This window comes from Clarias gariepinus, chromosome 23, assembly GCF_024256425.1.
Source record: "Clarias gariepinus isolate MV-2021 ecotype Netherlands chromosome 23, CGAR_prim_01v2, whole genome shotgun sequence".
Classification (NCBI taxonomy): Eukaryota; Metazoa; Chordata; class Actinopteri; order Siluriformes; family Clariidae; genus Clarias; species Clarias gariepinus.
Window position 1 is genome coordinate 16,025,870 of NC_071122.1, and position 24,642 is coordinate 16,050,511.

Sequence of the window (24,642 nt, forward strand, 5' to 3'; positions counted from 1 at the left end):
CATGTTAATGACTTTTGTTCTTTTGATATAACAAAGGGCAACTGTCCAAACCTGTCCTATGCTCTCTTTGCTTATCTCTTCTGCTCATCAGACACCGCCATCATGTGTGCTAGTGAACTGATGCTGTTTGTATATGCATATACAGCATACACAGTGTCATATACTGAAAATGATGAAGTCTGTAGTTCTGTAGGTAAAGTCTGTAGAGCAAGTCTGATACCAAGTGATGAAGTGATACCCCCAAACAAGATTAGTGTTAGTTTCAGAACAGAAGATTTTCTTTTTATGATTCTTCCATTTTACCAATATATCTAACTTTGTACTTTAGAATCTCTTTGCAAGTTAAAATACCAAAGCTGATGAGTCTAATGAGTCCAGATTTACCGTATTCCATTATGATGGTCATGTGAGGGTAAGAAGCACATTAAGTGATGTACCCGCCATCCATCGTACCTACAGTACAAACCTCTGGAGGCCTGCTATGAGATGGGGTTGCTTCATTTGGTCAATTAATGAGTGGGAAGCCAATGCAAAGATTCATATGGCTTAAATTGTAATAGTGGTTCTGGGAGCGTGAGGAATCATTTTCAGCCATCAATTGGGGACCAGAGAGTCCTGACCTTTAGACATTAAAAAGTCATTGGAAAGTGCTTAAGATAAGATAAGATCTTGGCCAAATATTTGCAGGTCTGGATAGAAATAAATGATGTGATGTTGCATAATGTTGTTAAAATAGTGTCATGGAAAATGCACGAAGTAATTAAAGCTAAGGTGGTCCAACAAACAGCCTGCACAGTGTAAGGTTCTTACCTATTTGCTTGGTTAAATCAATGTGGTAGCATTTTTTAACTTGGAATTGTATTCATGCACATGCTTACTCATTTAGGTTAAATTTTAAGTATGTGTAAGAAAAAAAAAATCAGGAAGTAAAACAAACGTAAGACAAAGGTGCAAGTATTGTCATTTTTATTTAATGGGTATTATATGTAGAGAACATAAAACAAGTGGCAAATTTGAGCCACATAACAACCAAAACTACACCAGCAGCCTGAACTAGTGTATTTCTAGTGTATTGGATTACACCTTCAAGAGTTTGGAGCTGAAAAAAAAAAAAACACTAAGAGGCAAGCAAAACTGTTCAGAAATAAGTAGTTAAAATTACAGAATAAATAAAACGAATCAAAATTTACTATGCTAAATAACTGCACAAAGTTACGAGTCTTTTGTATGCATGGGAGGTGAAACCCAGTAAAAGCATTTCCCCCTCAAACATTAGCTTTGGTAAGTTATTAAAATTGATTTTCATATAGACTAAGACTATAATTACCTAGCATTGCCCCAAAGTACATTATAAGAATTCTATACATCAATATGATATATTGGTTGAAAAAAGAAAAGTAGTAGGTGGGCATAAACATGTAAAGCCCAGCTTATTTACAATAACTATCCTTTAATATGTAATAAGTGTTATTTACATTAAGTAACAAAAGTAAGAAAAAACTTTAAACCAGCTCTTGCTTGCTTGAAATATGAAAGACAATATTAGAGGGCAGAATATTAACAATTACAAATTTGTGCATTGTGTAAGAGTATATTTCTCTTTTCCAAAGTGCAATTTTTTTTTTGGTAGAGTAAAAAAATATATATCCACTTTTTTTTGTATAGAAGTAAAAATGTTATTGTCAAGCATCCTTTTACAAACAAGCCTTAGAACCGGAGACTAAAATGAATGAACACTTGAATGAGAATAGTGTTTGCTATCGCCGACTTACGAACACGGCAGAAAGAGATATTGGTTCTCACTGAAACAGTCTGCAGCAACATTGTTCACAGAGTACTCATTAAATCCTATGCAATACTGTTCGTTTTATATATAGATGTGAACATCGTACAACATAAAATACTTGCGAAAGAGTTTGGAATCGGAAATAACTGTATAGTTTGAAACAAACTATAAAAAAAATAATGTAGGGCTTTTAAATACACAAAGATATTTAAAAATATAAACAGGGGAAAAAAATTGAATATTCATATGAAAGCCCACCCATGACATACATACTGTAGTACTGTTAATCATGCTAATTGTATGGAAAATAACAAAATGAAAAAAAAAAATGAACATCATTATAATATGTATCGATATTGTGTCTCTTGTGTATAATCTGGCATTTCGATGCCTTCTTGTTTTATAGATCAATTCATCTATTTGCTATTGTAGTCTCACTACCAGAAAAACCTCATTTCTTTCCCTGGCAGTCATTATATTTTCAAGTATCGTTGTTAAATAGCTTATAACATTATAAATTCATTGGATTAGCAAAAAAAAAAAAAAAAAAAAAAAGCTACCTGAACGTGTATTAGTCCTATGTGCTGCTGCGCTCCTGCGGTGTTGGAGTGTCCTCTTTACTGATCTGAGAGCAAGTGGACCGTTACAGTATCATAATTAAGATTAGGGCTGTGTGGGAGGTTCATACACCACTCATACAGTCTAAAAATGTATAGCTAATATACATTTATACTTATCCACCCATAAACCTTTTTTTTACATGCTCATTGTGTCCATGAATTGAGGCTTTTGAACGTTTATGGAGTCCTTTAATTACATAGCATCCTCGATGTTCTTCCAGATATCCTGCTACAACCGCTGTGGGCTGGGGTGGCCTTGTTTCCGGTCGCCTTGGCCGAGCTGCTCCTGGAGTTGGCGCACCACTTGCTCCAGATTCTGCCGAGCTTCATGTTCTCGTAACAGTTCCTCTCGTAGCTGCTCACGATCTGCCTCGGCTTGCTGCAGTTTTACCTGGAGCTCCTCGATCTGGAACGTATAACAAGCCGAACAAGAGATGGAGCTAAATCAGAACTGTTCTTACTAAGTCGCATATAAACAGTTTCAAATAATCAGGTTCCCAGTCTTACCTGGTTACGGTACTTGGCTCTCAGCTGGCTTGGTTCACACCCTTTGTCGCACATGTGCCTCTGCCGCTCATGCTCCAGCTCCCTTTTCAGTCTTTCACACGACTCACTGGCATCATGTACCCTTCTATCACATTCTGTGCGCAAACGATCGAGCTTCTTTCGCAGGTTATGCTTGGCCTCGACAGCTTCCCACAGCCGGCCCTTTTTACTTACTCGTAAAAACTCCAGCTCCTAGATCGGGAACAAACAAAATTAAAAGCCTCAGAAATTTGCACAGCATTTCCTATACACAAGCTGGACACACCAAAGTTAAATATTGTCAAATGTACAGTATGGTTATATGAATGTATATAAGAAATGTAAGATAAGTATATAGTAGAAATAATTTTTAAAGTGCATATACCCACATTAAATTTACACACAATATCAAAATTTATCAATATTGTATTATTAAGTTGGCTGTAACAGTTTGATGCAAAAGCAAACCAAAAACAAATGTTTGGGATAGAATTTTCGTTATACTTATGTGCATATGATCACTTCTGACACATTTGAATAAATAAGGCTCAAAAAATTTAACGTTCATTTCGATTGCACAAAGTTTAAAGTTCCTCCCCGTCACTAGGGGGCTCCACATCAAGGCTACTACTGTACCACCAGTTGGGAGGGCTGAAGACTATCATGTGTTTCCTCAAACGGCGTGACGCCAGCAGACCGCATCTTTTCGAATTGCTCGCTCACACACCGTTAGGGGCGGCATAACACACTCGAAGGACAGCGCTATCCGCTCCTTCCGCTTGCGCGAGCTCACTGACGCCCCTGATTGGCTGTAGAGCCGTGATTAATGTGGGCGCACTAAATACCTCCCCTCCCTCTTCTCTAAAAGAACTCGGTCAATCAGCTGCCTCCAGGCCCCCAGCTAGTCGTACTGTCTTATCAGCGTTTTCTGTTCAAGCCTACAGTCTCCCCAGTCACCGCTGTGCAGGTGTGAATGTGTTCCATCAGTTCATTTCTAACTGCAGTGTGAACAAAAATAGATGCCCCATTTGTGATTTGCATGAAAGAAGAGCAGCATGCAGTGATTCGTCTTTTGAGGTCTGAGGGTGTACCCGGTGCAGTTATTTAGTGACGACTGTGTGCAGTATTGAGAATTGAGAAGTGTCACTAAGACCCCAGAAAGCACCATTTTGAGGAAGAATATTCACTTCTGATGAAGAAGGGACGACAGTGGTACATTCGTGGCTCGCAGATTTTTAAAAAATTTTTTAATGAGGAAATACGAAAGCTAGTTGACAGATGAACAAAGTGTATTGAAAAGGGAGGAGATTATGCTTTATAATTATGCAAGTATGTAAGATTATGCAACCTCTCTTACTAATGTTTTTTACATAAGCAAGTTTGTATCCACCCTGAGAAATATGATCCTACTTTCAACAAATATTTGTGCCATCCATTTGACTTTTATGGCTATTAATGCATACTTTGTTTACATGTATATTTACATAAACAAATAAAAAAATAACCTTAGGCGAAAGACCCTAATTCAAAGTCAGTTATTTTGATTTGTTTGCTAAATGCACCGAATGGGATCTGATATACTCCTCCTAGGGGATTTATATAATTACCACTAAACTGGGCCAATTTAATCACAAGATATAGACATATAACCCATCACAATGAAGGTGTACCTGCTGAAGGCTACGCTTGGCCTGCAAAGCCTCTTTAAGCTTTATATCCTGTTCAACTTGCATATGCATAATCTCCTGCAGGAACCTCTCTCTGGCCTCTTTGGAGCTCAGGTTGCTGTACAACATCTGTTGAAGCGCCTCCAGTTCTGAGCCAGGGGTGGCTGTAGGTCTGTGGATGCTCTCATACTGCTTCACAGGCCCTTCACTAGCGAAAGAGCGGGAACAAGGCACTAGAACGATAGACACAAACACAGGAAATTGATTAAACAATGGTAAATATGTTTTTAACAGTAAACGTTAAATCACGGTTTTGGTTTGCAAAGATACAGTATGTTGAGAACGAGGTCTAACATAATTGGGCAGTCAAGTCAGGTCCATGCATATTTGAACAATATTTTGCAATAATCATATTTTTGTATCTGTACAGCACCAGAATGGATAAAAAGCAAGATAAAATAGAGCTTTCTTCCTGTCTAATTCCCACCCTTCGTGCTAGGGCATGTCCATAGCAGCGACAATCACCAACCAGGTGGGCATGGACTACATTGTGCTTTGTCTGCCACTCATATCTTTCTGAACTGCCACTCATGCACCATTAGAAAGCATTGTAACACTCTTGGAGGAGTGTGTTCCTCGCTTGAATTCGTTACAGTTATGGAATTAATGTTTTTGGCTTAGAAACAGTCATTTTGTTTAATTAATAAAAACCTTATCTGTGTAGTCAAGGCCTTGGTGCAGTTTTTCCTTAGGTGAATGAGCAGAAATGGGGCCTCATGGGAGAAGAGATTTATGGTGAAATGGTCAACTTTGATTGCCCTGACATGAAGGGAAGAACTACCTGAGAACATGAATAGGCCAGGGGTAGCTCAGTGGTTAAGGCATTGGACTACGGTTCGGAAGATCCCAGGTTCAAACCCCACAACCACCAAGTTGCCACTGTTGGGCCCTTGAGCAAGGCCCTTAACCCTCAACTGCTCGGATGTGTAATGAGATAAAAATGTAAGTCGCTCTGGATAAGAGTGTCTGCCAATTGCCCAAATGTAAATGAATATTTATTTCTAACAAGTTCACTGTAATATGTTCAACACCCTTTGGATGCAAACCAACTCACAAGTATTGTTATTGACTGCAGTTGCTTGATTCTTCCAACAGTCTACCTGAGCCTCCAATACCAAACTGGGACCCATATTAACTTAAACACATCTCCTGTTCTACTGAACTCCCAGTTTCACACAGTATGAATGCAGACCAATCCCTGCTATCTGTTATCACCCAAATGACGATGGGTTCCCTGTTGAGTCTGGTTCCTCTTAAGGTCTCTTCCTATTACCAGCTCAGGGAGTTTTTTTTTTTTTGCCACTGTCGCCGTCACCCTCGGCTTGCTCATCAGGGACAGTCTTATTTTAATTCATACACGTTCACATCTCATACAAACTTAAATAATTATTTTGATTGCGTAAAGCTGCTTTGTGACAATGTCAATTGTTAAAAGCGCTATACAAATAAAATTGAATTGGATTGAATTGAATATTACTCATAACTGGTGTATATTAAATATCAAAACCTCCATGCAAAACCTGTAAACTGCGTGTTTACAAATTTTGGGAAATGATATGCTAGAGGTCTACAACATATAGACGCATTTATAGAATGTGTCTCAATACCCAGCCGACACGTATCATTTAAGAAAAGGTCTTTGTAAAAATGCACTTTTACACTTTTTACAAGTCCAGTGCAGATGTGTGAGATCTATCTGCTGATTTATCTGCCAAATATAGATGTTAAGGAGATGTAAAAACAAACAGTGCTGGATAAAAAAAATGAGATTGATTTAAAATCAGACCTTTCCAAAACATTAAGTTGAGAGCAGCAGAAAACCTTTTTTATTTATAAGATAAAATGAGCTAAATATGATGGAATAAAAAGCAGTTGGCAATCAAGTGTATCTGGCAAAAGCCAGGTGTTATTCTTTGGAGCTGCTATGGAGTAGCCATGGTTATTCTTTGGAGTTGGAATTAAATGTCTTGGAGTCAGATACCTTAATCTGAAGCAAAACACATTCAGCTGTCCTAGGGATAGTTGTTCTTCTCGCAGTTAGAGTGCGGACTAAAAGTATATTCACTTGATATTTGAGTTTGTTAAAGGATGGGATAGTAACTCATCAGTAAACCATTTTTACATTTATCACTCTTTGTTTTTACATCGACTGCATATTCAGAAGATAAACCAGATGATAAACCAGAGCGTGTACAAGTTTTCTCTTTCTCAGATTATACGTGTCTGACCAAGTCTATCAACGCACCAATAGGTCACGAACGTCCCTGCTGTTAAAGAGTACGACAATTTTGTCAGGGTCAATCCAAAGTGCAAGCATACAGTAAATCTATTATGCCTTAAAAAAGCTAGTAAGTCTTCATACATTCATGATAGACACATAGAATAAATTTATAAAAGAGATTGTTACTGGCTGTTTATGGGTTTTTGCATGAAGGTTTTGATGTTTAGTATTCATGACTTAAACAGTTATACACACTTTGGAAAGTTCCGCGGTAGGACGGCATGAATTAGTAATAATGTGTGACAGAGAACATTTCTATAGGTCTACAGTTGCCTGGGGTTGCATGTATAGCTGTTACTTTGTAAAGTGTTATTAAATATATACCCTCCAAGCTAAAAATTGGAGGATGATTGATGGCTGTATATGACAGCTGTCGTGAATCAGATACTGTCAAACACATCCGTTCAACTTTTATTTTGAAACGTTTTTTCAACCATGACGGGACGTATCGGAGGGACGTCATTTCCCACTGTGTCAGGGTGACACAACTGCTCATTTTCAGACGTGTAGAATTTTGCAGTTTAACGCACGGCAGGTCTTTGGCATGGTTAATCGTTTTTAGTCTTTGACTTGCCTTGGATTGGCAAAGTGACATCACTAATTGAGTCTCTAATTAAGTCATGATATGGCGCAAGCCATATCATGCATCCTGGTCATCTTCCCTATGAAAGCAACGCATATGTATCTGGCCATCCACGTAATGTAAAAGAAAACATCATTCCCTAGACCTGTCTTTCCACTGCTCCCTGGTCCACTTCTGATGCTTAAATGCCCATGTAGGCACTTCCAGCAGTCGTTTTAGGCACTATACACAGCAAGTTGCAATGCCAACTGGAAGAACTGATTATTGACTTGCTGCCTAATACATCCCACCCCTTTCATCACACATACCATTATAACAAAATAATCACTTTACCTATCAGGGTTTTAATGACTCATTTATTGCTAATGTATGCAATACCAGACAGGGAACATCACTGTTTAATTAAGTGCTGAAGGAAATACGCACAAAGGTCGAGAGAGAAATCTTCAGACATTCTTCGAGTCTACAACTCACCCTCATCACAGTTGTCTACCTCGATCTCTGCATCTGAGTTGGAGTCGTGCTGTGGGGGATGAGGAGGGCAGGCTACAGGCTGTGTCTGGTCTTCACCAGATGGCCAGCATTTGGCTGGTGCGGACTTGTGGCTATAGCAAGGCTGGGAGCCTTCAGCACCAGACAGCTCTGGCTGCTTCTTCTTCTTCTGCAGAATATCTGGAGGTGATGCAAAGCTCTCCGAATCTTTGGGTTGTGCTCTAAGAAGTAAAAAAACTAAACATTATTATCTCAACATGAAATACAACATAACTGGCAGACTTGAGTTCAGGCCAGATGAGTAAATAACTGCTGTAAACAAGATAGTATATCTGCTTCGAAGATCCATACCGCTCATGATTGTGACTCGGAATTGCCTTCTCGGTGGATGCGATCCGAGGAGACCATGGCCGAAAAGCTGATGGCCTCTGCTTGATCTGAAGCCACTTGTGATCCTAAACACAGAGAAAGGGACAACTTTGCTTGTCAAATAATCTTTCCATTATTGAAATTAACAATTAAGTATTTGGATCATAAATCAAGCAAACTCAATGGCTCTTATTTTTTATATTTTTTTACTTTTAAAATTAGCTTTAGATTGCTTTAGGCATGTGCTTTATTATTCATTTAAAATAATTCAGATATATTTTAAAAATATACCTTTTAATAAACGTTCCAATTAGAAAAACTTTCCTATATTACAAAAATAATACAGAAAACAGAAAACACATTTTCTGTCCAAATGTAAAACCAATAACAAGCAGAGTAGCTGCAATTAAATATAATTACTTATTACTTATTACTTAAAATTAAATAATAAAGATGGCAATGATGGCAGTTGAAATATTACAAAAACTCAGATGTCTGTAGTTGCCAGGGCTCGGTCAAGCACCGCTCTTGGAACAGAGCGTGACATAACTGCCTGCGAGGGTATAGTCTTACTTGCCGAACTTCTCTCGCGGTATACTGTAGTCAGATAGTTGGAGAGACGATCCGTGCATTCAGTCAGGTGCACCGCCGCTGGCAGAGAATGAGCTGTGCGTACACATGCCAGAGCTTCCCGTGAGCGATCACATGTCTTTATTTGCTTAAAGAGCTTCTCCTTTGCTCTTGTTTACTGTATTCAACTTAAAGTTTTTTTCACGCGAATCAACATCTTAATTTTGAAAATGTTCTAAGCACAAAGCCTCATGATATTCTAATCACATATACATGAGCTCCTCATAAAAACGACGGTATATGGCATATAATCCCTACATCATATTTTGCTTAGCAACACATCAATGCCATGCACAAGGTGGGATTTACTGTATTATAAACATGCAATGTTGGACTGGCACTGCACACAGATGCTGGGTAGTTTTGGGATGTGACACCCTTTGACGGCTGGGCTTGCACCGGGATCCTCATATCAACTGTCTAGTGCCTTAGCTGCCTAAGCCACTGCTTTCACATCTTGTGCTTAATGTATTCTTGTAAAAAAAGTTCCCCTTGAAGGTAGCTCAAAAACACAACTTTGGTTTTATCAAAACTTCCATCAAGCCTCCAAGTGGCGCAGTGGTAAAGTGCTCGCCCTATCATCCGGAGATCGCTGGTTTGATTCCCGGGTGATGCTGTAACCTCTCGCAGCCGGAGGTCTATAGAGCTGATTGGCCGAGCTCTCTCAGAGGGGAGGGATGAGAGGTACTTGGTGCTCCCTCATTAATCACGTCTCTACAGCCAATCAGGGGCGTCTGTGAGCTTTCCGTCGGAAGGAGCGGATAGCGCTGTCCTCCGAGTGTGTTACTCCGCCCCCAACAGTGCATGAGCGAGCAGTTCAAAAAGACGCGGTCGGCTGGCGTCATGTGGTTCGGAAGAAACACGTGATAGTCTTCGGCCCTCCCGACTGAGTGGAAGTAGTAGCCTTAATGTGGGAGCCCCCTAGTGACGGGGAGGAATTGGACATGACTAAAATGGGGAGAAAATCGGGAAAAAAATCCTCCCCCTCGAGTTTATCAAGCAGCTTTTTATGTTGAAATTTGCCATTCAGCACAGCTGGTGACGTTTCCACAGTCATCTTATTATCCAAATGTGACATTATCACACAGCCGAGTAACCGCACTGCTTTTATGGAAAGCCACTAGTGTCAAGCTCTGTCATGTGATCAATTTGTGGAAAAAAAAATAGTAATGTGTAAAAAATGTTTTCCTTAAATATGATATATAATATAATATATTGTATAGTTCATCCTAAAATATTATACAGTATAATTAAAATATTAGATTATATAAATAATAAATTGAATGAGGCAAAAAGTAAATCATTTGCTCTTTACACTTTACTTATATGTGTTTTTTATTATAGACACAAATTTCATAGGAGAGATTTATGACATTCATCCTGAATTGAATGTTTATTTCTTTTGTGGTTTGTACACTGGAGCTTTGAGGACAGCCAAGAGCGACTGTTACTTGGCACGAGGCGCCACCCCTGGCTTCAGCAGCCTAAAGGCAGAAATGACCTGTAGTTGGCTCTTACCAATATACTCCATGCACACCACCTTCTCTTTCCAGCTACTAGTTGTAATGGAAATACTGTGTTGACATAATGAATATATAAATTGCTGTGTGCCATCATTTACAGAATTTTCCACCTGGCTTTAGCAATTTGTCATTGAAAATAGCTGGCAAGACATCCCATTTCCCAATCACATAAATGGGAAAGGATGCAGACCTGAGGAGAATGTGGTTAATTAATGTTGGTGTGTTGCTTTGTGATGGGAAATAATAATTAGAAAACCAGAACAGAGTGAGTGAGCGAGTGTAAGTGTGTGAGTGGGAGAGAGAGAGAGAGAGAGAGAGAGAGTACAAGCAGAAAAAAATTCGCCCAAATACCTTGTTTGCAGATGTTGCCAGACACTGTAACCATTCTGCCTGCTCTTTTTTGTCCTCCAGTTTGGGCTTCTTGATTGGAATGGGACTATGTTCCTGTAGAAGATGAAAAATGATTAGTTATCAAATTAATATACAACCTGGTGCAAACGCTATAGTAATACAGTATAATACTGTGTAATTATACTGTATGACAAACAGGTCCATAATGACTCCTATAGTGGTGTGACATGTTTTGTGCTGGACGACCTCCTTTTTAATTTGACGAGAAATGAAGTTAAGTTGGTAACCTCAACAAAATGGACTAAAACATGTTTCCTGTTATACAACTGCACTTTTGACTTTATAGAATAAAGTTATAGAGCTATTTTTTTAAGGCCATGCTATCTTGTTTCACCCCAAATGATGATGATTGCCTTTCGAGTCTGGTATTTGGTTTATGGTTTATTCCTCATGTTGTCTCAGGGAGTTTTTTCCTTGCCAATATCACCTCTGGATATAGATCTGTATATATTTTTCAATTCATTTTCAAAGTTCATTTTCAAAGTTGTTTTGCGACAATTGAATTAAAGTGAGGTGTGAATGTAATAGGTAAATGCAAAAATATAAGAAGTTAGAAAAAAGACAGGGAATACCACATAAACAGAATACACTACGATCCTAAATATGAGACTGTACTGATGGCACAACCAACCGATTAGGTCAAACATTTTGTTCTTCATTCATTTGTGCAAAAATGACACAATTTTGGTCATCTTGATTAAATGATTCTAATTCTCATTTTCTACCACATTCCCTCATATTATACAAACTATATCAAGCAGGACATTTGAAGAAGCTCAGAGAAGTGCCATGTTTTGGCAATTTGTGCAATTTCCACACGTACAGTGTGAATAGAACTCAAGGGATTGGGACTAAACAGCTGCGTAGACTTAAGATAACTAGTTTGAGTCATGTGTGCATCAAGGTGAGAAGGAAGGCGAATGAAGTGACGCATCCATCATGCACAATGCCTACTGTAAAAGCCGACTGGAGCAGTGTTATAATCTGCGGTGGATTCTGTTGGTCAGGTCTATAAACCCAAAAAATTATTTTGAAAAAAAATTTTTTTCTTCCCTGATGGCAAAAGCAAATTCCAGGATGACAGTACCAAGATTCATCGGATTCAAATTGTGAAAGAGTGATTCAGGGAGCATAAGGCCACCACAAAGTCCAGACCTTAACTCCATTGAAAATCTTTGGAGTGTGCTGGAGAAGACTATCTTCAGCAGTCTGATTCTTCCATCATCAATACAAGATCTTTCAGAGAAATCAATGCAATTTATGGATGTTGTGAAATGGGATAAGCTTTTTAAAATTGTGCCATGGCTGTAATCAAACAAAAAGGCAGTCCAATGTAATACTAGAGTGTAGAACATTTTTTTTTTGGCCAGGCAACCATTAATATCTAAATTTATAAAACTGTAACAAAGGGACGCTCCAGGTTTGTTGCAGCGACTGCAAAGGCACAGTCAACTTTCCAGCTGATATTTTGGGACCACCAACTTTAGAGACCTGGAAGCCGGAGTATAGGCACATCAGATCATTAATGGAAATGATGGCTAAGCCAATAAGATCCTGTGGTGGACAGAAAGCCAATAGAAGGATGCCAGAACAGAGGTAACAGCTTTCCTTGGTGTATGTGAGTAATGCATCTCAACTAAGCCATCAACAGAAACCTTGGTAATACCAACATAAAGTGATTTGCAGGTACAGTGAGTGGTACCTCGGCATAGAATGAACTGCCTTAACAATTTTCTTCTTAAGAATCTCCAATCGAACAAACCAAGCTGAACCGAACGAGAGGCGTTCAAAACTTGAGTGACAGTAACCAGAGGTATACAATTAAACTAGAACCTTAAACTTGTGAGAACATATATAATACTACAGTATATAATAAAATACTGTTTGTGTGTGTATACTTGTTAATTTGTGCTTTCCTTTAATATCATTTGTTTAGATATTGCAGCACAATAACAACTACTCCATCCATCCATCTAGGAACCTCTGTAGTCATGGAGGCCAATGATGACCATTGCGTTTATTCCTATTTTTACAACCAGCATTTACACTCACACTTAAATCAGGCAATATGGTAACGCCAACTGGTCTAACATGCATGTCTTTGGACTGTGATTGATTTTTAGTTTGAGTTTACTCAGAGGAAACCGACCTAGCACAGGAAGAACCCCTCGGTTAGAATCAAACCGTTTAAAATTTACTGAATAAGTGGACTGAATAAGTACCTGAGAGTCTGGTGTGAATCATTGAATCGTTCGGATGAAAAATCAACATGAGTGTGTCAGATAATGGGAGAGGAAAAGGACGGTTAATTGTCCATGTTTACCCCTAGGTCACATGTGATCTTGTGAAGACTTGTCCAGGGAAATCACGAGATCCTGACAGGGGGGACAAATTACCTGGGTTTAACTGCGGTTCAATTTTACTGAGTGTAATATTCAGCTGAGGAGCTGCAATTATTATTAGTTCAAAGGGGTTACAGTGGTCTGGCGTCCGCATCGAGTTATTCCTGCCTCGTGCCCGTGTTTATTAGATCCATGGTTACCTTCTTTATGATGGACGTGTGGATGGAAGGCTTTGTAAATGTTCAGACACAAGGGGGAGATGTTGCCCCGGTTTCAGATGGCTCGGCACGACACATAACCACCAACGTGCATTATTAACCACCTCCCTTTTAACAAATATGCTTAGTTACGTTGTCAAGAGGTGTGGGTTACTATGGCATTATTCTAATCCTCCAGAGCAAATTCCTTTAATGCAGAATTGGTTAAAAGAAAAAGAGATACACCTCCGGTTAGCTAGATACTCTTGGCGTTCATATAGTGCGCTGACTGTTTTGAAATTGTGCGACAAAAGTGAAAAGTGTATTTTCAACATCTTTAAACTGACTCCTGATAACATCACACTCATTCTGCTGCCTCCACATAAAAATAGACAAACTGCCTCTTCGCAAAACCTGACACTGCTGCTGCCTTCCCGAACAAAGGCATTCTGTCTGTTCATATTTCTTCACTGAGGCTTGAAGTACAGTAAGTGCCCCAGTCATAACAGTCTGAACCTCCACGCCCTTTTCGTACAAGAGCTGCAGCTGCTGGGAGATCTGTGAGCAAAGCAGCCATGATGTGGCTCTCATTCATAGCCACATCAAAAGAACCAGTGCATGACACACCCACAGCTGCACAGCTTGAGGTGGTAACAGGCAGCTGGGCAAAACCACACATGCAATGTTAGGCCGGGGCACTGGCAACAAGTTTACAAATGGGCATACAATCATGATCGACATTCCTTAAACATAATGAACCAAACATATGTTCTGTTTAATGTGTGGTATTTTCATAATCCAGTCATGTAAAACTGATCATGTTAGGTAAAAAAACTATATGGAGAAATAGGGGGTGAAGTAGGGTGCAATCAGCATTGATTGCTAAAGCTATTGCACTTTGAAAAATAGCTATATTAATCGCAGGGAAATAACAAAGGTGTATGTGTGAAGTATTCTTCCGCAAGTGTTCGAACCAACTCATTTTTCAAGTAATTAAACACATCAAAACATGTTACTGACAATAGTTTCTTGTCGCCCTGGTATACCCTGTAATGAAGTTGATAAACCAGCATAAAGAACAGAAAGCTGTCTGTTGGAGAACAGAAAACCATTTTGAACCTGAGAAAAGAAGGGACATTGACCAGAAACCATTCCACAGACTCTGGGCACAGCCAATACAACAATCTGGAATGGTCTAAAAAAAAAAAATTAATAAACAGGTCAGCCAAGAAAAACAAAAGCAGTTGATGCACATCTATAAAGAATGGTATTTGGTATATGATACAGATGTGAAATCTGTAAAGAACACCTCAGAAACAAAATATGACATCATAGGACTCCACAGGGCTTGAATGAAGTTATCACAATTGAGAGGAGATTACCGCAAGCCGTAGAGGTCACACTACAAGATGGTAGACTGGAATTTGCAAAGAAATAGAGATGAGCCATGAAAGTCCTACCAACAAAAAACCCCTACGAACCCAAAGTGTGAAGAAAGAAAAGATCTGCTAAGAAAAAAAAAAACTTGAAATCACATGCACTCATGTTTGAACTTCAAAAGAATTGGCCTTTCATTCTTGCATTCACTGCAAATCAGATAGCGACGTAAATTGGGCACTACTGTATATTCCTCCCATATTTATTCTGTATATACTGTAATATACAGTCTGTTTTATCTACTATGCATTTTTGCTCTCTCCATAATTCATCACTGTAATATTTTATATTCCACACAGATTTATGTACACACTGTACACACATATATACACACATACACGCACAAGAAGGAGTCAAAAAGTCAAAAATCATCTGCACTCTACGCTATATTAAAACTGCTGTTTTATCAGCACTTTCTGTTCAAGGCTACGGTCTCCCCAGACACCACTGTGCAGGTGTGAACAGGTTATATCAGTTCATTTCGAGCAAAATTTGCACAAAAGCAGAGCAGCGTGCATTGATTTGTTTTTTTGTGGTCTGATGGTGCCGAAACAACTTGCAGAAGAGCATAAATGAGAGCGTTTGGATATCTGCAAACCAAATTTGGACTGATACTCTAAGGAAGGTGAAAGTCTCTTAAAAAGAATCGCTACTGGTGATGAAGTTTTGAAGTTCAAAACTTCGGATTAAACACACTCCTGCTCACACTGTCGACACTTTGCCAAAACTTTGTTGTGAGGTGTTAAAGCTTCCCCCTATAGTCCTGATCTCGCGCCATCAGACTTGGACCTGTTTGGTCCCCTGGAAGCAGCCCTACGTGAATAAAGATTCACTTTAGATGAAGAACTGAAGACAGCAGTGCATTCGTGGTTCGCATATATATATTCTAAGCCAATTTTTTTTTTCTCACAAAGACATACATAAGCTTGTCGAAAAAATTACATATTTGTCTTTTCTAAATGTAATTAAAATGCATTCTACTACCGGATCATTTTAAACTGATCAATTCACAAAGAGTTTTAAGATTCAAATTACAAAATGCTGATTATTCTTTATGGGTCATAAATAGTAATGTTGTATTAACTGTAGAAGACCAGTGCTAGTCCAACACACACACTTACACAGAGCAAGGAAGCAAGTGAGCACAGCCTAAAGAGACACTAGTATCAAAGGGAGGGGACCCTCTGCACAGGAACTCAATAATAACTTTCAGCAGTCTAGCCAGGAGGCGAGACTTGGCTGTTCCAGCCTCTCTCCTAACACCCCCCACCCTCACACCACCAACTGGGTCAGGCACCTCCCTCCACGCCAGTCTGTGTCTGCTCTGTCGGACTAATGCATTCTGCAGACAGCCCAGTGCTCTTAAAGAAACACAAGCTACATTTTTCTCCCATGAATCATTCCCATTGATGCAACAACCTCAGAGCAGTGCTTAGTCCTTACAGCATTTCATTTAGATCTCTCGCCTTCTTTTTTACCTTTCTGTCTTACCTCTTGTTTCATTTGCGCTTTTATCTGTTTTTTTCCAACATTGTTAAAAAAAAAGGGGGAGAAAATAAGTCGAGAATGTTTCCTATTTTGTCTATTTGTTAAGAAAGGTTGCTTGTTAAGTACAATCAGAGGTATTGGCCAAGAAAATGTGTGAAGTCGTGTCGAATGATACCCTGAAACTTAATATTGCACTTTATTGAATGATTAATTCTTTTTTTGTTGTTTTTTTGCCTGTTGGTTTGTACAATGAATATTTCCTTAACTATTAAAAGGTGGGGTATTTTTCCCAAACGAACGAGTTCTCCTCCGTGTTGCTTCCATATTACAGCCTGGACGAGTCATGTGACTTTACATACAATAGTGTTTTACATGGGGGATGCATTAACAGGCTTTTATTGATGTTTTAACATACAAAATAAGTAACTAAACAAATAAAAATAACAGACATGGGAAAGATTTCATGTCGGTTTCAATGAATTTTCGATTCATTGCCCGGCCCTAATTTGAAGTCATTATTATGGTAACTATTGTAGGGAAGTCCAATTCGAGTTAAAGGAATGCAGCTTTTGGCAGCCGGCTGGGACGTGGACTATGAATTAACAAGGATGGTATTATGGATGTCGGCATTGCCCGAAAATAATAATGGATCTGGATGCTAAGTGCATCAGGCTGAAAGACAAAGTTGCACTTAGAAACGGAAATGAGTTCATAAGTGCTGTATGTGTCGTGCAGCCCGTTTGGGAAACACGGCCAATGTAAGTTGTGCGTAATGCTTTCTTAGCAGCTATTTCCTTGCTTCTGGAAACTTTTAGGAAATCTTACTCGCACGTCATTGCAATTTGCCTGTAAGGTTGGCGCTGAAAAGAAGAACCTGTTTGCTGTAGGTGTTCGGACAGAGATATAACCGCAGATGTCTAGCGCGGTTTCTAGCAGTGGATTTAATCAGACAGCACGGAGCCAGCTGTTTCAGTTAAGCAAGACAGTATACCGCGCAGAGGAAATAATTAAAAATTTTATGGGCTTGACCAACAGAGAACCCTTCAAGGGTGTGCCTGCCAAACATGTTTATTTTATTCTCCTGTGTCAGCATTTTTTCCTTCTCTGTGTACAGTGCAGTGTGGCAAAGAGGCTGGAGACAAGCCCACATTTCGAGTGAAATCAAGGCAGAAACAAACAGAGCCAAAAAAAAAAAAGACTAGACGAAGAACAAAACTGACTGCTTGTCAATAAGGAATCTTTAATGAGACATTATTACGGTGGCCCTGAAGTGCAAAACAAATTAACAAAACTGAACACAAAATAACAAAACCCAATACAAAATAACAAATTCAAAACCAAATTAACAAAACGGAAAACCAAATAACTAATATCTGACTGGCCGAGAAGTGCAATACAAATTAACAAAACGGAAAACAAATTAAAAACCAAATAACAAAACCCAAAACTATTTTTTTGGGAGGGGGGGAGTTTTGTTATTTTGTTTTCCGTTTTGTTAATTTGGTTTTGAATTTGTTATTTTGTATTGGGTTTTGTTATTTTGTTTTCAGTTTTGTTAATTTGTTTTGCACTTCAGGGCCACCGTACATTATACTGCATATAGTTATATAATCTGACCCATATTTTTAGAATATCTTTCCAAAAAATACATTTTACTCTCCCCCCCAAAAAAAGTATTTAAAATACAATCAATAAATCTAAAGCACACAACAGACATGATTCTAATGCGCAGGTTATTATATCTGTGCCCTTTAAATCCCCTTCAGAGTCGGATTCTGCTAAAGAAGCCTGCAAAGTCTAATCACTGCTAACCAACTGCTGCTTGGGGGCCGAGTATGTCAGAAAGGCCATGAACTTCTGACCTGCAATAAAGAACTATCAGCAGCTTGGAAGCATCTAAACCGAACCTCAGTGTTCCCTGTGCATCAACCAAGAAATTAAAATTCAGAACATTCAGACCATTTACGGCAGCCAGATGGTGGACCAAATGCACTCTGCTGCACTCTTTTGCCTATGGATTTGTCTGCAACTTTAGTGGAACTAGCTGACCTTGGCAGTATAAACTGACATCCACAAAGAAGGTTTGACAAGCAAAACACAAAAACATCCTAGTACAGAAAACAAAGTGTCAGCAAGACTGATAATGTAGCACAGCTGAACTAGGCACTCAATCTGTAAGAGACTTATTGCAGTGGCTAATCTTACAATATAATAGCTAATTAAATAGTGAATCAGTTGACTAAATATAAGGGTGTCAATATTAATGCATTTGATTAATCTAGAAATTTTAACTCATTATTATAATTTTTTTTTTTTTACCTAAAATTAATCATGTGACCAAATTTGACCCTAATGGCTTTCCAAATGTATGTGATAGTGGCAGGTTTAACGCAGGTAATAAGATGCCTGAGTAACCATCAGGTATGCTAAACAACAAGTTCCATTATAAAAAGCTTCTAGATGAAAGTTTGGATAAGGGGAACTATTTCTACAAGGATACATTAAATGTAAGCTCTATGGAGGTAAATGTAATTAATGTAGGTTCTATGTTGTTGATTTTCAGGTCAAGAATTTGGGTTCGAAGCCCGCCATTGATAGGGTGTCACACCCCCTACTACCCAGCCACTGCATGCAGTGCAGGTCACATTTGAGAGGTTGTAATTTGACAAATGTTTGAAATATTATAAAACTTCACAATCTATTCTGATCAGTTTATTATGCTTTTTTTTATTCCAACGCTGCACATTTATAATAGAGTAATTCCATCCCAAATCAACCAGTGGAAGAGAAGTTTTCCACCATCACTTCTCAGATTGTGATCATGTGGTGGCACCCACTGGTTGATTTGAGATGAAATCACCCAATACAAATAAATCAGAAATTGTGATTAATCGCAGACTGACTGTGATTAACTAGATAAAAAATTTTGATCGATTGACAACACATATCATACATATATATATATATATATATATATATATATATATATATAGTGTACACATATATATGATCAAACAAACAACTAAGAAAAAAAATCAACAGTAGCATAATCAAAGGATGGTGGCGATGGAACTGTGATGGAACAGGAAGTGATGTCCAAATAAAGCTCAATCACACATGAATACAGTAAAACTAATTACAATCTTTGTTACAAGCAAATTTATGAATAATATCTATAGTACTTACAAGATGCTGCTGCCTCTTTTACATATTTACTTGTATTTACTGATTTACTGACCGATTAGACACAAAATTAAAACTTTGTTCCAGCTTAAACAGACAAAAGGTTCCTGATTTTTTAAATTCTACTTACTAGACCTTGCATGTTACTCGAAGGTACTTGGACAAAATTCTCTTGCCTCATACCTTAACAAGTCATCAAAGTGTCATAATGTAATGACTTTACAGAATACCAAGTCTAGACGAATTTCCTGGCATATTAACTACGTATCTCTCCTCCTGTAATGTGTATACATTTCTTATGATGTTTATAATATAATGCTTATTATAGGGATTTGCGTTATTGATCATGGCCCACAATGAAAAGTGTTAGTGCAAGGTCAATATTCAAGATTCTGTTGGCCTTGGGAATGTTATCAGGCATGTCTTATTAAAAAAATTATTTTGGCAAGGTTAGTCATCTTGTCAGCATTGATTGTACTCAAGTTTTTATATAAACTGAGTGAGCCATTATGGTAAGAAGATGTTGTGCAAAAAACAGAAATTTTTTAGCAAGACTTCTATAAGGAAAAAATATACACTGACTGTAAAATTTGAGAAACTTCCATAAACCTTTTTGGTGTTTTCTGCTTTATTATGGCCTTTATTATATTAAGGGAATACCTGATTTTACAGAGCTATTGTAGTCACATCATTCAAAATAAAAAAATTCACTTTAGTTTGACAATCATGCCTGCCACACATAATAGCAAACTTTGTGGGTGTGGCGTTTGAACCTGGGACCTTCCAAGCTGTAGCCCAATGCAGTCCAATGCCTTAGCCAATGAGCAACCCCTGACCCCCTGGGTTTCTCTGGGTAAACTTTTTAGCACTAGTAGATTAAACACCCATGTTGGAACATGTATTAGTTGTTTAATTTGCATGTGGGAAAGCAATTTAAAAAATGAAGTAGGTTGCTCAAATTACAGTAATTAGGTTTACGGTATTATTAAAAACTATCAAAAAAAGTAATTAGAAAAAAACCCTAAATAACTGTAATTGAAGATCAGTTAAACACTTAATAAACTGCATAGTAAAAAATTCGCTACAGTAAGCCCCCGACATATGAGCAAGTCCCGTTCAGAGCGCTTGTTTGTAAGTCAAATTTGTTCCTAAGTCCAACAAACATTGTCTAGGTACTAAGATAATATCAATTGGCTATGCACAGTATAAAACTAACAACTTCCATGATCTTGTTCTTTAGAATCGTGCTGATATTTGAACGATTCATGTTAAAAAAACGAGCAACAAGTCATCTTCTCACCTCGCTCCACTCTCTCAATTATTTCCACTTTTGTCTCCATCGTTACTGCTTCGCATTTTTTAGCAGTACCAGCTTCTACAGCAGCCAACAAACTACAAATTACCTAACGGTATTTTATTAAATATTTCTATTAATTTCTCAGAAAAAGTAACAAATATTAAGAACTAAACACTCTTTACTGTACACATATTCCTTAAAACCCAAAGCCCAGATACGACACTTGTAAACAGTAACATTGCCCCAGAATGCGATTGGATGGTCTGTAGAGTGAAGGCAAATGCTAACTGGGGAAGATTTCAGTATAAATGGTGATAGAAATCTTATTCAGATTAAATAGAATTTAGCATAGCAAGGATGCATAAAATAAAGCAAAGCATAACAGAGGCTGTGGTAAAGAGCATAACAAAAACTTAAAGGCATGGAGAGAAGGAAAAAAGTCCCATGGTGGAATGAACAGTGCAAAGAAGTAGTAAGAACAGGATTAAAAGCATTTAGATCAAAGCACATTTCAATGGAAACAACAAATGAACCCGTGGATAGTAAGGAGAACAATAAGAGCGGCAAAAAGGGCATACTAAAGATAATATTGTGACACAATAGAAAGAAAACTCAGATAGGGATAGGGGCGTAGATATAATGTAAGTGAGTGGGTTTATCCAGTACTGAACAACGGATGTGAAAATGCTAAGAAAAGAGATGCTGGCAAGCACATTTGCAAAGGTGAGTTGCTCCAATAACTTCTCTGAGGAAGAGAGAAGAGGCAAAACACTGTCTGCTAAGCAGAAAAGAAAAATGTATTGTTCAAGATGCCCCATTTAGCACCGGATAGAACGAAAAGCTCATTACCCGGGATAGACGACATATGCTTTACTGTGTTCAAAAACATAGGCGAAGATAGCAAGTGTGAAAAGAGGGACCACAAGCATGATCCTGGAAAAAGGCAGTAATATTACCAGTAAGAAAACCAGAAAAGGGTGCCAGCAAACATCTCGTATATACAAAATAATGGAATATATGGTTAATGACAGATTAATATACCTGCTAGGAAAGGAAAAAAGAGGTAAGCTGGCACCCTACCAAAGTGGCTTCATGAGAGGAAGAAACACCATGGATCCAGTGCTGTGTTTATAAAATGAGATAAGGAGAGCCCAAATAAACAAAAAGGCAGTGATTGGAGTATTTGTTCCTGTGGAGAAGGCATATGACTTGTAATGGAAAAAGGGATTGTTAATCAAACTTTATGTAGTGGGAATTGGAGGGAACGTGCTTAACTGGATTATGGACTTTTTGGAAGGATAGAACAATCCAGATGAAAATAGGATCGGAGGTCTGTAAATAATATAAAGTATAAAATGGGACTCCGCGGGGGAGTGTTAAGCCCAATGTGTTTTTTTTTTTTTTACAAAATTGATGAATGAATATTTCAAATAGTATAGAGAAATCCCTGTTTGCATATAAAAGAGCACTGAGGAAAAGATGAAGAAATGCAAAACCCAACAGTCAACCATGGCGGTGATAGTAAGATGGACAGTCAAACATGGTGGTGGTAGTATGATGGACTGGGGCTGCTTTGCAGCTTCAGGACCTGGATGGCTTGCCATAATTGATGGAACGCTCTACCAGAAAATCCTGAGGGAGAATGATCAGTTTGTATTGTTTAGTAGAGTACGTTTTTAGAGATGTGGATCAAGTCCGAACAGATGGGCAAGAACAGCAGCCCTAAAAATCCATCACCACTGCTCAAGATCTGTATATTAAGATCAACTATAATCAGAACAAGGTGTTAAAAGATGGCACCAACATGTAAGATATGCAACAAAGAACAAGAGACAGTAGATAATCTGACCTCTGCCTGCTCACAATTGGCCAAAACACAATACATACAAAAAGCACAACAAAGCAGCAGCATTCCTCCGTTGTGCAATGTGTAAGCACTATAACTTCAAAGTCGCACAAAAAATATTATGAACATGATACATCAACTGTAAAAGAAAACACTGAAGTTATTATAATCTGGGACATGCAAATTCAAATAAATATATTTCAAATATATCAAATATAGTTGAAAACTACGGAAAATATCTCCACATATAAAGGTCTATAAACAGAGCCTGAAAGCATGTGAGACATGAATATCACAACAATACCACTTTTAATAAGTGCTCTCAGACTGGTCAAAAAAGATATGGAAAGAAATACACCAATAAAATCGTAAATTAGCGAGATACAAGAAGTTCAGACGATTGTCCTTTACAGTACTGCTCACATATTACTTCATCAAATAAATTCACCACACCCTTAAGGTTGCCTTAAGGCCAAGGTATGGGTAGAAGGATATTATGGATAATTAATTAATTAATTAATTAATTAATTAATTAATTAAAAAATAATAGTAATTATTATTATTATTATTTAGGGCCCAAGCACATTGACATCAGCACAATGACGTCAAGACTACGACGTCATCGCAAAGAAAGACACATCTCATGAATTTATGCCATTTTCAGTGACATCAGCATCCTGGGCTTTTAAAAGATCTTAGCATTAAAAGGCATACAAGTTTTGCGATACACGCGGGCGGCGTTGGTTTTTTCCAGGTCAACATGCTCGGAAAGGACACGGGTTGCATGGTGTTCCAGGGTGGCGATGTCACAGGTGCTTGTGCCCGCTTATTGTTGCTTGCAACTATACTATTATTATTGTTGTTTTATTGTTACGAATAATAATAGTAAGAAAAATATAACTACTTCTTGCCGGTAATAAATATCCAGGCTGACTTCATTTCCAAACAACGTTTGCGCATATACAATAAAGCTACAGTATGACTTTTAGTAACCTTGTAATCTTGTGTGAAACCACAAACTGCGTACACAATAAAGAGCAGGACAATTTTTTAAAGCAAAATTCACTTTTTAATACTATTGACCATGCTACATCATCATATTTGGAATGGCATACTTCTGATACTTCTGACTAATAACCTTGCCTGGACCAACGTTGTGTGTCGGAGAGGGATTGTTTAATGCACAGGGCCCTATGGACAGTACATAGTGAGCACATACAGTAGGAAGGTTGATAATGGCAGCAGCACTACACCCAGCTATGTGATGTTACCTTTAGTTATCACTCTGTTATGGAAATAGAGAGAAAACCGAGTTCTGAATTTTGGTTCCACACACAGAACTGTAGACGTATTGGTTTACTTATCAACAGCGCATAAAAACAATGAAGTCATATCATGTTCGTGGTTAAAACTAGACTGTATTCGATCATCACAAGGGCGATAATATAAATATACATACTGTTACACCCCTACTAAAACCAACACTGTTTTCTCAAAACATCAATGTGGGATTTATTAAATGCTTTCAGAGTCGAAGCCCCAGATGAAGACATGGAATGCACCACACATGTCCCTAGCAGATCTACGGATGTATGTACATTTGCCAATAGAAGAATGATCTCAGTAAAAGCAGTCAGGGACTGTGCACTACATGTGAGTGGGAAGAAAGGGAAAAAAACGGAAACAAGCACTGTAAGAATTCACCTCACTTTATGGAGGCCTGTGATTAAGGATTAAATTGGAGTTCCTGAGGTTTCTCGGGTATCTCTGCCAACAGACTGCCAGACAGGCTAAATACTAAATATGTGTTGAATTTGGTTAGCTTTCTTACCTAGTTCTCCTCAGAAGAGGAGTTTTCTCAAACACTATAGTAGTAGTGTAGTAGTAGTAAAGTGTCTGGCAAAG

General features: G+C 38.2%; 1 protein-coding gene across 1 annotated transcript in view; it reads right to left on the reverse strand.

Annotated features, from left to right (window-relative positions):
- Positions 1 to 957: 957 nt before the first annotated feature.
- skib (v-ski avian sarcoma viral oncogene homolog b) overlaps positions 958 to 24,642 on the reverse strand; it is a 39,064-nt gene continuing 15,379 nt past the window's right edge. Inside the window, exons 2-7 of the mRNA XM_053484586.1 lie at positions 10,888 to 10,980; positions 8,366 to 8,469; positions 7,997 to 8,235; positions 4,602 to 4,831; positions 2,914 to 3,144; positions 958 to 2,812 (exon numbers count right to left, since the gene is read on the reverse strand). Coding sequence (XP_053340561.1) covers positions 2,636 to 2,812; positions 2,914 to 3,144; positions 4,602 to 4,831; positions 7,997 to 8,235; positions 8,366 to 8,469; positions 10,888 to 10,980 — 1,074 coding nt within the window. The 3' untranslated portion in view covers positions 958 to 2,635. The remainder of the gene's footprint in view (positions 2,813 to 2,913; positions 3,145 to 4,601; positions 4,832 to 7,996; positions 8,236 to 8,365; positions 8,470 to 10,887; positions 10,981 to 24,642) is intronic.